The sequence below is a fragment of the Triturus cristatus genome, chromosome 4_2 (genome assembly GCF_964204655.1).
Source record: "Triturus cristatus chromosome 4_2, aTriCri1.1, whole genome shotgun sequence".
Taxonomy (NCBI): Eukaryota; Metazoa; Chordata; class Amphibia; order Caudata; family Salamandridae; genus Triturus; species Triturus cristatus.
In genome coordinates, this window is record NC_140586.1 from 839,985,797 (window position 1) to 839,997,974 (window position 12,178).

Genomic DNA, 12,178 nt, shown 5'->3' on the forward strand with positions numbered 1-12,178 from the left:
TTATGAAATGTAAAGCACACACGAAGGTTACTGATACCATTTCTCAAGGCAATGATTTAGCTGACAGAACAGCTAAACAGACTGCTCAGAATCGCACATTAGACATGACAAAGCCAATAGTTCAGACACCAACACAGTGTATGACAATTAAGGATCCCGCACTTGACGTAATTGACATACAGACACATGCCACAGCAGAAGAAATAAAGAAATGGACTGAACTAGGAGGGATCCAGACAGATCAAGGATGGATGACGAAGGAGAAATCTGTATGGTTTCTCCCTGATTCCATGGTTCAAGCCATTATAGCTACAGTTCACAGTCCAGCACATTTAGGAGAGAAGGCTATGCTAGACAGCATTCAGCACATTTGGTTCAACAAACATTTACGAGCAGCAGCTAAACAAAAAGTTCGTACCTGTATGATATGTTGTCAGTTTAATCCAGGAAAAAGTGTTCCCGTAGAACAGGGTGGATTCCAGACCCCTGATCATCCTTTTGAAGTGCTCCAAATGGATTATATCCAGATGGAACGATGTCGAGGATTCAAATATGTTCTAGTAGTTGTCTGCGCTCTCTCCCGTTGGACAGAGGCGTATCCCGTATCAGATTACACTGCCCCGACTACTGCCAAGCAGCTAGTTCGAGAATTCTTCCCACGGTACGGTTTACCACGTGTTGTATATTCAGATAACGGCCAGCCTTTCTCATCCGAATTAATGAAACATGTCTCACTTTTGTTGGGATATCAGTGGAAGTTCCACTGTGTCCGACACCCCGAGGCAGCAGGTCTCGTGGAACGACATAATCAAATTTTGAAAATCAGATTGTCTAAAATATGTAAGGAGAAAGGTGTTGATTGGATAGTAGCCTTACCAGTTGCACTATTTTACATAAGAATGGTAGCACACTCTCGAACAGGGCTATCCCCGTATGAGGTGATCTTCGGAAGACCACCAAATATGTGGGGGACGCCTGTACCACGTAAAATAACTGATGTTAATTGTAATATGCTGACAGATTACCTGGCTTCCTTGATGTCTGCACTACAATCTTGTCGTTCACAGGTAGCAGCAGCTTTTCCTGACAACACTGAGGTGAAACCCCATGACGTTGCTCCGGGGGATCTGGTGTTTGTGAGGAATTTCGATCGGAAAACCCAATTGGAGCCCAGGTGGAAAACACCGAAGCTAGTCCTGCTGACCACAAGAACAGCCGTGAAAGTGGAGGGCCGCAAAGGATGGATACATTCCAGTCACGTCAAGAAATTTCATGGACTATCCTCGGATATAGACTCTGTGCCCTGCACTCCCTCACAGACTGATTCAAAACTTCCCTTTGTTGAAAGGAATGACTCTCAGAACTATAAATTAAAACTTAGGCCCAAACAGTCGAGCAATTTGATTGTTTAAGTCCTCTCCAAGGTGAAGCGGTTGAATTGTCTCTGACATGTATCCCTTGGACCTGAGTAGAGAAAATACCAGAGAAATGTTGAAACGACAGGCGTATTGTAAATTACTGCGTAACCACTGTATTGTGACTTTATTAATTTTGTTTTTCTTGAGTTTTTTAGTTACTGCAAGTATATTGTTGCATATGTATTATCCTGTTTCTAAACGTGCTTTCAATATAACTGATGAACATTCTTTTAGTGACCTACCGCCACATGAATTATCTTATAGACTTGCGCTGCACAATAACACATTCATTAGTATGTTACATCATTCCCATCAGACTAGTAATGCCACCAATTGTTGGGTGTGTGGCCGACTCCCTCCCTATCAGAATAACAAAGGAGTTCTGCCTTTCTTTCCACATCCGTTCACACACAATGGCTCCTGTGGAGCATGGTTTAGTTTATTAAATTCCATAGACCCAGACACAGCAGTTTATCAACAACATTGGATATGGGGAAATCTGAATCTAGTTTTATTCAAAGTCTGTCACCCTAATAAGGAGGGTCACCCCAGTAGAACAGGAACTGATTTAGAAAATGAAGTGTATAAATTAGGTAATTTTACACCTAATCTTATGATTTTGAATGTCAAAACCGAAGTTGAACTAATTCTGCCCACTATGTCTGTATTTCCAGTTAAGGGTGAATTATGTGTGAGAAAAGTTGGTTCCATACATATGGGCCATAGCCAATGCGTTACTACAGTAGAATATCGTGATCAAGGTAAATCTTCATTTAGAGCTTCTCGCCATTCTTACTTTATATGTGGTCAGACGGCATATATGCGTCTGCCTCTAGATTGGGATGGTACCTGTTACATAGCATTCCTTCTGCCACCTGTTTTCCTAGCCCCCCCTGATTATTATCGAAATGTTCATTTAGTACACAATAGAGAGCGAAGAGATCTCCCAGTTGTCGATTATACTGAGACGGCATGGGACAAGTATGTAGATTTCAATAAAGGTATCTTTCCCTATATAGGTACAATATCAAATAGTAAGCTGATACGCAGACTAACCAAGACTCTTGAAGCTGTAGTAAACGAGACTATAGCCGCCCTAGGCAATCTGACAGAAGAACAATCAGTGATGAGAATTGTTGTTCTCCAGAATCGTCTTGTCCTTGACGTCATCCTGGCCGATAGGGGCGGAGCTTGCAGGGTCATCGGATCCAGCTGCTGCATATTTATACCAGAAAATTCGCCATCTGTATATAAAGCTATAACACGCCTTCATAAGATTGTGAGCCAGATACACGAGAATCCAGGCACTTGGACGTGGTCCGGGTGGTTTTGGAGTGTGATATCAGCCTGGGGATGGAGAGTTCTATCCTTCCTAGGTATTGGCCTTCTTATGCTCTTCAGTTGTTGTTTATGCCTGCAATGTGGACCAGCGATTTGTGGTCTGTGTGCCACATCATGCATTCCATATCACAGTTCTCGTTCAAAATACCGGAAGAAGAAGGAAGAAGAAATGATGCTCCATGAGCAAATCGATGGAATGATGAAGATTGATATCTCTTGAAGGGCAAGTAGGGGACAAGGAGGGAATGTGGAAATGTGGATTTTCCTGATCAGTTATGTCCCCTATCTTGGACCCCAACGGTTCTATATGCATGTTACAAGTACATGTATGTTCCCTCCAGTTCCAGTTTCTAAGACGCAAACATATGTGTGTCTACCGTCGACATGTTCTCTGTCAGATCCGCCATCAATGGGCTGGATATTCGATTCCTAAGCATGAAAGGCCACCGACTTTATATGGCTAAGTTACTCCATTTTTACAGTTCAGGCAAGTAGGCCCGATTCTGTCCTCAAAGCCTTTCCCTGCTCTCTGTCTTTTGACAGCTTCAGCTTGAGCTCGCATCTGTATCCATGAACTTTGTCCTACTCCCTGTGCAGCTAACGGTGCCTGCCTCGGCCAGTTTTCGCCTGCCTGCCAAGAAGCTGTATTTCACCTTCGAATTATCTATTTTGCTCTTCAGCCGATGCATTCCTGTCTAGTGATTTAGGTAAACATTTCCTTTAGCTCACAAGCAAAGGACTCAGCCTTTCCGTCCTCCTGCAAGTGATTCATAGCCCTGCTGTCATGGAAAGTTTTCTGCCTCTCGCATCTCATATAGACACTTAGGCGTTTGTGCACGCACACAGTCAGTATAGACTAGATTCTGTCCGAGAGTCCTTCCTTGTGGATAACATAGTTCTTTAAACATAGGATGTTAGATATGATTTGGGATTAGGTTGACTTGACCCCCCAGACTTCTCGTCTCCACATGTAGAGCTAAATGTCAAGTCCCCTTCACCCCCTAGTTGCACGTCAATCACACGTCATGCTGCTGCGCGCGCATCTATGCCAAGTATTATCTTATAGATCCACCTATGTCTGATAATCCTAACCAATCATGTTTCTTTTATTCCTTATTACGCCTAGTTTCGATTACGTACCTGTTTTGTCACTTTTCTTATCAAATGTTACGCCTTCTACATTCGTTTCATTGTAATGTCCTTATTATAAAAATACATGTCTGTCAATAAAGTATTGTACTTCACTTCCTGAACCCTCGTGGTGACGGAACCTGAAGGCCGCGACTCGAGTCGGCCATTTTTGATGGAATAAAGCCCATTTAGAAACTCTTATACCACGGATTCTGCCTCTTGTTATTCTGAGCTATTTTATTTTATTTCAAGATCCCGTATGAAATTCAGTCCGGTAAAGAAGATTTTTGTTTACCACACGGTGTTCACAGGGAGGGGGTGCCCGCGAAAATGGGATACGAAATGGGGCAAGTGGAAAAGGTATAGGGGTAATATATGCGTCTCCCCGACAGTTGAACTTTGAAATGAGCGAAAGCGGATACAGGGGGGGGATACGCGAGATCGGCAGGACCCTGATTAGGAAACCCCAAGAGGAGACTGGAAGGGGGGGTACCGGGATGGGGGATAGTATGGTGGCGACGAAAGGTGGGGGAGGGTCACTGGATAGGGTACAGCAGAGAATAGCTTGGCTGCTGAGTGTAGGGGGTTGTGGACTGGTGGTAACGACTGATGTACGCAATTCTGCAATGTCATTGTCATGGTTATTTTCGCTGTCTTGGTTATTAATAAAAAGTGTGTTAAAAAAAAAAAATCGACTTTTGAGTTCAAATACAAGATCATTTGTTTCCCACTGCCTTGAGACACTGCAAACTCCTTTCATTGCTCTTTGGATCACGCTGGTAACCTCAGTCTGTCTCAGCGTTTCATTCCTGTTGTTTGAGTGGCTCTGTATAAACTGAAGATGTTTTTTCTTTTCCAGGGCAACAGCACTGGTGAAGCACGTGATATGTATGTTCCTAACCCTTCCTGCCGTGACTTTGCCAAATACGAGTGGATTGGCCAGCTGATGGGTGCATCTCTCAGGGGCAAAGAGTTTCTGGCAAGTATCCTGTGACTGGAGGTGATGGGGCAACCACTCTCTGCTTTAACTTTCTTTTCGTAGAAATAAGTTTGCATTTAAAAAGTCGACACTTAGTGCAATTTTCAGAAGCTGCAATATAATCCTATGGGAGGAAAAGCAAGTGCGCTATTCCGATACAGGACAGCGACTTACGGGACCAGTCTCCAGGAGTTAAAGTGAGTGGTGGGCAAGTCCAAGGCAACAAAAGCAGTACACCACGAGCGGCACTTGGGTGGCCGGTTGTAGGGGTACAAAACAGCATCGGGTGCCTAGTTTTACTCTGTGGAGATTGGTCTTCACGTAAAGAGGCTGTAGGCTTTGACTGAGAGGCCAGTAGGGCTGAACCAACTGGGGGCTTCAGGCTTCATGATGTTTGAGGACATGGGGAAATCGTCTTTTCTTTACTGGGAGCAGTTGTGGTAGAGGGGGCCTGCATGCAGAGGCTGCAGGCGACGCCGGAGAGTTAACTAGGGGCGAAACCACAGTGGACTCGGTCCCTAGAGGGCTGGGGGGACCACAATGACACCGTTGGCCCTCTTCAGCTCAGACTTGGACCGACGGGTGCAGTGGTGTCTTAAGCATCAGGTTTCTGTGGTCACAGAGTCCTCTCAGGAATCTTTGATTACGTGCAAGATACAGGGAATCAGGTCTGCTACTTCTTGGTAAGTCTTGGTTCCTGGGTGAAGCACTGGCAGGTCTCCTGGGCTTTGGAGTCTCAGCAGCTGCAGGACAAGTCATCTTTTTGTGCAACTATCGAAGTCAGCAGGCAGGCCGGCCGGGTTGGCACCAAGTCAGTTGCTGGGGCTTCAGTTCTTGTTCATTGCGACTCTTCACGTCTGTCACGTTCTTTCAGGTCGGCAGTATCTGTTTCTCTGGTACCAGGGGCTCCCCTAAATACTGAATGTTAAGGGAGTGTAGGGTAGTAGCCAATGGGCTACTTAATCTTGGAGTCGCTATGCTTCCTATATGACCACTTTCTGTGGGAAGTGGGCATAACCCTATCCCCGAATCCCTTAGTTTGCCATCTAAAAAGCTGTGGCCACTTCAGTTAGCCCACTTTTATGGGTGGTACTAGCTTGGGAGTGGGCAAGTCTACCTGACTGATTGATTTTCCTGTCTGTCCAGATACCAAAGGGCTCTGGGCAAAAAGGGGCTTCCTCTGTGATTCACACTTCAAAGGTGGGAGCTTCTATGAAGCTTCCCAGCCTTGTTGGAATGATAATCAACAGGTTGTCCTGAGGGAGGGGTTGTGAACACCCTCTTACTGTGTAGGCTTTTTTTCCTGACCTCCTGAGAGCAGAGGCCCTCACCCTGGGAGGTCAAATCTTTCTTGGGAGGCTGGTAGGTTTTCAGGAGACACCTCTAAGGTGCCCTCTGTGTGCATGTGCTCACAAGTCCATCCACTGGAATCAGGGTGGGTTTGTGAATACTAGATGTTTGATACCCAACATCTCTATTTTCAGTGAAGCCATCATGCAGCTGATGAACTCATTGGCATCAGTATCCAGCAAATCGATTAAAAGGGCTTCCCTGATAACTTGTACAGGCAGCTATGGAACTGGCCAGCGCCGGGACATATCTGCTCCTGCAGATATGTCCTTGCATGTAATATACAGCACCCTGACTGAGGGCTGTAAGGCCTTGCTATAGGGGTGACTTAAAATATTACATGCAGTGTTTGGGGACATGGTACACAGGGATGTGTCATGTTGTGTTTTCAGTTGTCTACACCAAAACACACAGCCTGCGATGGCAGCCCTGCATGAGTTTGGTGACGGGTTCCTTAAGGTGGCGCACTTCGTACTTCAGCCCTTGGGAACCTTCGTTAGTACGTAGTAAATGGTCTGGGGCACCATTTACTAGGGACTTACGGAGGGTGCTAAAGGTATTGCCGGTTGTGGACCCAATTATACTGTTTTTGGGAAAGAGATCTGGCACTGGGGACCTGGTTAGCATGAGCCCACTGCACTTCCAATCGAAATCACATCATTTACCAGGCAACAATTGGGGGGTGACCATGTCAAAAAGGGGCACTTTCCTACAGTATGTCTTACGCAGGTAGTCCGAATACATACCTTTTTCTTTCTCTTTGTATGAGAGGGCTAAGGAGACTGGACCATGGCTGCTTTACCAGTTTCTGAGTCAAAAGCTGTGATTGACCAGGGGCCGCCCCAAAACTTTAGGTTCATAATTTATGGTATTCCCTTCCAACGTCCATCAAAGAAATCAGAGACCACGATCAGCTTTGTAGAGCTGTAAGTCTTCCCGCTGTTCATACCTCAATAAGCTAGTAATTGACAATGGCAAAAGCTCAAATGCACACTACAAAAAACCCAAATAATGTAGGAGACTAGGCCCCTGTCTGCCGGCATACCCAGCTTTTGTACCCCAGACCTTGCCTCTCTTCATACCTAGCCATTGTACTATTGACTCCTTCATGCCCTGCTGTACCCAGCCATTATACATCAGAAAGTGGCTGCCTTCATATCCAGTCATTTTGCATTTGCAAAACAGGGACAGCAATACCTAAGGGCACAAGAATAACAATAGACATCAGTGCTCTTAATTTCGCTGCAAAAGGTAGAATTACCTAATTTTTCTCTTCATGGATACTTCTCTTCAGAGTTGCTGCCAGGTTTATAGTAAACTGTTTATTAGTGTTCCTTTTTAAGTTAATTTCTTTATCGGCTTTAGCAGAACAGGCAGTTCTTCTATTTAAGTACAGCTAATGTTCCATTACTTGAATACAAATTCCTGTCCTAACATAGGGTTGGGTGGTAATGGGGAATCATCCATTTTCTCCAAGTCCTTACTCTGGAGGAGAATCCACCACCCGGATTTCCTTCCCAATACTATCCTTATGGGCGAATAAATTCTGCCGGTGGATTCTCCTTTACATATATAATTTCTTCCAGAATTTGAGGGATTCACCATCACCTCTCAATTCTAAATTGGTCCACAAGTGCCCCAGTCCAGAATATACGGGGGGGGGGGTAATTGAGATATCTGTTGGTCGAAATCAGGTATCTTCCAATTGTTGGTTATCATTTATGACTTGACCCATTTGAGTGAGACATAGCATAAAGTAGGAATGTCTGGAAAAAAATAAAATAATTAGTATGTTAGAGTACTAGAGTTTGGCCCTTTCCTACGTGTATTAAATCTGTTATCACTCATGGACAGCAGGACTTTCGACAATGATCCAGTTCTTCCCAGACATTTAATATTGAGGGCTGATTTAGAGGATGGCTCTAACCGGACATCTGCCAAAAAAAGCCTGCTTTCCCATGCATGCTATTGTGTGTTTTACTGGTCCAATAGAGAGATGTCAGAGGTAAGTGATAATGATGATGGAGTTGCTGTCTGCTGCGTGATTGTGAACACCCATTTGATAATTTAAATTCCAAAGAAAACTGTTGAACGATCTACCAAATTTAAGATGGGTTGTCTGTCACCAGTTTCATAAGCGTGCCTTGTGTGCGGGTCCATCTTTGAAACCATGGCAACCCCAGAAAATGTCTTTTGGAATTCCTTTAACAAGCAAGGGCAAATTTCACTATGCATCAGGGGCATTTCTGTGTGGGTTGTGGGACTGGATATTCACGTTGGTAATGGTCCATTTCTATGGCCCATATTTGTGACAGGAGTTATAGTTTTCAGAGTGATGAAGTGGCAACATTAAATAAAAATACAAAATATTAAAGAAATCAAAATATTAGTTGTGCTCTCTTGATTAAAAAGTAATGGAAATGTGTTAAGCTAAATAAAGGGGAAAAAAAATTATTATTTTGTAAATGGAGTGTTTAATACACTGCCGTCTTGAGAAGAATGACTCCTATAGATCTCTTCAGGAAACATTTCTTCCATTTCTCCTAAAGTTGCTCTTTAGACAAGCTCTCAACAACAGTTTAGAAATATCAGTCCACCTTTGATTCCCTGGATCAAACTGGATGATCTGTGTCACCCTACAGTTTTGTGGCTGGCTAGCGATGGTGACTCAACCCTGGTGGATGTTTATGAAGAGGAACTAGTCCTGAGCACTTATAAAAACAAATTACAAAGGGCAAAGTGGGGTAAAATACTTAGGGGATCCTTACTCTTGCTGTGATTAAGCTGAATACTGTAGAAATTAATCTATTCTTAACATACACTGCAGACACTTGGAGGGCACAATAGTCACTTTGTGGTCATAATACGGAATGAAAAATTTCCTAGCTATCGTAACAGAAAGTTTCAATTCTATTAAGGACTCGGAGGCGAGGATTATGCTCATCTATCTTTACTTCAAAGACAGCAGCCATTTTAAAGTCATCAAAACCAACAACTATTCCCATGATACATCGGGAATATCACAAAAAACAATAGTGTCCATGTCCAGAGTGTCCCCTGCTCTCTGCTCCAATCACAGGCCCCCCGAGGCACTGATAGTCCTCTTTCGCTGTCCAATCTCCCTCTTTCATTGCTGTAGGTCAGCCATCCCAGAGGCTTCACAAATCTTGTTTTCCAGAATTGCCTGAAACGCAAAACAGAATATAAGCGAAAATCGTGGCCAAGGTTTAGCCTGCAAGGCAAACAGATCAACAGGATATACAGTATCACTGGTGATGTTAGAAACTTTAAAACACTTTACTTACTCCAGTACGTGGGAGGGAAGGATTCAAAGAGACTTTGTACCCTGGGTGGGATAATCCTCGCCTCCGAGTCCTTAATAGAATTGATACTTTTCGTTACGATAGCTAGGAAATTTTTCATTCTATGTCTGGGCCGGAGGCGAGGATTATGCTTGTTTAAAGCTTGCTCGCCACCAAGTGAGACATATCGATAATCAGCTTAAAATAAAACCGCTTAAAGGTGGAGTCGGAAGACCAATCTGCCGCATTCAGAATGTCTTCCAGACGAGCTCCCAGGGTAAATGCCTTAGAGGCCATCACTCCTCTGGTCGAGTGAGCGCCGAAGATCAAGGTCAGCCTCTTGCATGACCCACCTCCCCCATCGGGCAATGGTGGGGGAAGAAACCGCCTTAAGAGGTATCCTAAGTACAATGAGTAATTACTGTTCCCCCGGAGGACGAAATTCCTCCCACATCTCCTCATACGCCTTGAGGCAAGCCACCACGCACCGCTTCGGGGAATCCGGGAACGCCGGGTAAGATATAGATCGTGTTCCACACTTTGTCCGTCTGCGGGTCGTAAAAGTGACCCCCGTGGGGGGGAAAATCCGACTGGTAATATCAAGGGCCTTGACATCAGAAACCCTTCTGCATGGAGGAGGAGCCAAGATGGCCGACGGGACGGACGCCTGAGCTCCCGGCTCCGTGGACCGTCTGGCTTCCTTTGTTAATCCTGATTAATTCTCCTGACCTGCGCCGCTCAACCGCCGCGGATTACCGGCACTGAAGTGACTGGCGTTCTCCTGACACCTTTGTCGGCCGGTTTGGTAGCTGACTCGGTGTTTACTACGACCTCCGGCGCTCCCACGGGTCCCTGCGTAGATGGCCGCCGCTGGACGCCGAGGGATGTGGACGGGGTGCTGAGCTGGAATACTGCGGGTGATCGCGGGGGTGAAAACGCTGGCCGTGCGACTGGAGTCAGACCCTTACGTCCGGGTCTGACTCCCCCGAGCGCTGGCAGTGGTGTGGACGACGTCGGAGCCCCCTAATACTAGCTCCCCTCCGCCACCCTGAAGAAAAGCGAGCGGACTCCATTTTGAAGTGTCCTCCTGCGGCGAACGGCCGGTTCTCGCGGTGGCCGTGGGGCGCTCTCGCCCTGTGCAGTTTCCGAGTGAAGCACGAAGCTTTTCCGGTGTCTACATCCTCGGATCTCCGGTATACATAGTCATTTTTGTCCCGCCACTAATTGCCCGCAGTGGAGATGACAATGGCGCCTGCTCTTCTTGCTGAGACGCTGGCTGACCCTGGACTCACGGTGTCTGCGCGCCCATGTGCCCCGGAGCTGATTGCCGCATCGGAGGAGCAGCGGGACAGTGCGGCCCGATGCTTGGTACAGAGGGACCCGACCTGTGGGGATGTATTGGCCGCCCTCGTGGCGTTAAAAGTGGCAATGCAGAGTACTTGCCGGGCGCTGACCCGGAGAATCGATGAGGCACTGTTTGCAACGGGACGTTCCCGGCTGGAGGATCCCCCGCCGCCCATGTTTTCTCCGGGAGGTGAAACCATGTTGCAGAGTGGGGGGACGGTGGCGCGGAGTCCTCCTGGCTACAATGTAACGCGTCAACCCATCGACACGGATACAGTTGCAGGGACACCCTTCACTTTGAACGTTGTGACTCTGCCTACGAACTACCTGTTGAGACCTAGCCTTTTACTTCCCTTGCCAGATGTTACCCTGAATGCACCTATCGCTGGAGCTTCTGTGGCATGTTACTGCTGCGTTTGGGACCCTGCGGTACGATACGTCTTCATTGTCCCCTTTCCTCGAGAGCGGCCATCTTGTCTCTTTGCCCTGGCTGAAGGTGACTCGCAGCAATGGACGGGCCTGAATCATATCTGCCGGTCCGGACAGGGGTGATGGCATGCCTGTTGTCGCTTTGGTTGGATCGGCATACGGGGCCCTGGACTGATACACGTTTTGCAATTTCAGACGAGTAGTTTTTAATGACCCGTTTTTGTTACATGTCGCTGTGATTTCGCCTCCTGTTTCCTTCTTCTGCCGGGGGGAGGACTTGTGAAGTACTGAAGTGCTGGGTGTTATTGATTCGGGACCACCGGGTTTACGTGGGTCTTTGGATACTGTGCTGTACATGGCGCAGGATGTATGGGCGGCGCGGGAGTCCGGGAGTTCGGCAGTGTGGTGGGCTCCTCCCCGCTTTATGGTCCTTTTTCCTTTCTTCTTTCCTTAATTCTATATTTCGGGTTCCTATGGGGCGACAGACACGTAGCTAGGGGGGGGGGTAGGCCATAGCCTCGGCATGCGTGTAGGGTGGGGGGGTCTTCTTCGGTACGTTTTTTGTTTCTATGGGCCTTCTTTTTCTTTCTTCCGTCTTTTTCCTACGTCTTTTTCCAGGGTCAGTGGGGGGGACTGGTGTTAGGAGGGTAGCGGCTGGGAGGCACACTTCGCTGCGTATCTATATCCTGGTATTATAGTTTCGTGCCGCCATTTTAGATGTGTTCACTGTTAGTTGACTCTCCTGTTGAATGTTACCCATTTATCGTATGATCGTCTGTTCTGTGCACTGATCCGTTCTAGCTCTGTATCTCCTTACATTTAAAACTTTTTAAAATTAACCTTACTGTCTCCTGCCACTCGGTGCACGTGGGGTTTTTTGCAAC

At 46.4% G+C, this 12,178-nt stretch overlaps 1 protein-coding gene across 1 annotated transcript in view; it reads left to right on the forward strand.

Moving 5' to 3' along the window:
• The window catches only part of LOC146835223 (E3 ubiquitin-protein ligase HECTD3-like), a 387,450-nt gene that overhangs the window by 286,098 nt on the left and 89,174 nt on the right, over positions 1–12,178 (forward strand). Inside the window, exon 14 of the mRNA XM_085602812.1 lies at positions 4,750–4,869. Within this exon, the coding sequence (XP_085458938.1) occupies positions 4,750–4,869 (120 nt within the window). The remainder of the gene's footprint in view (positions 1–4,749; positions 4,870–12,178) is intronic.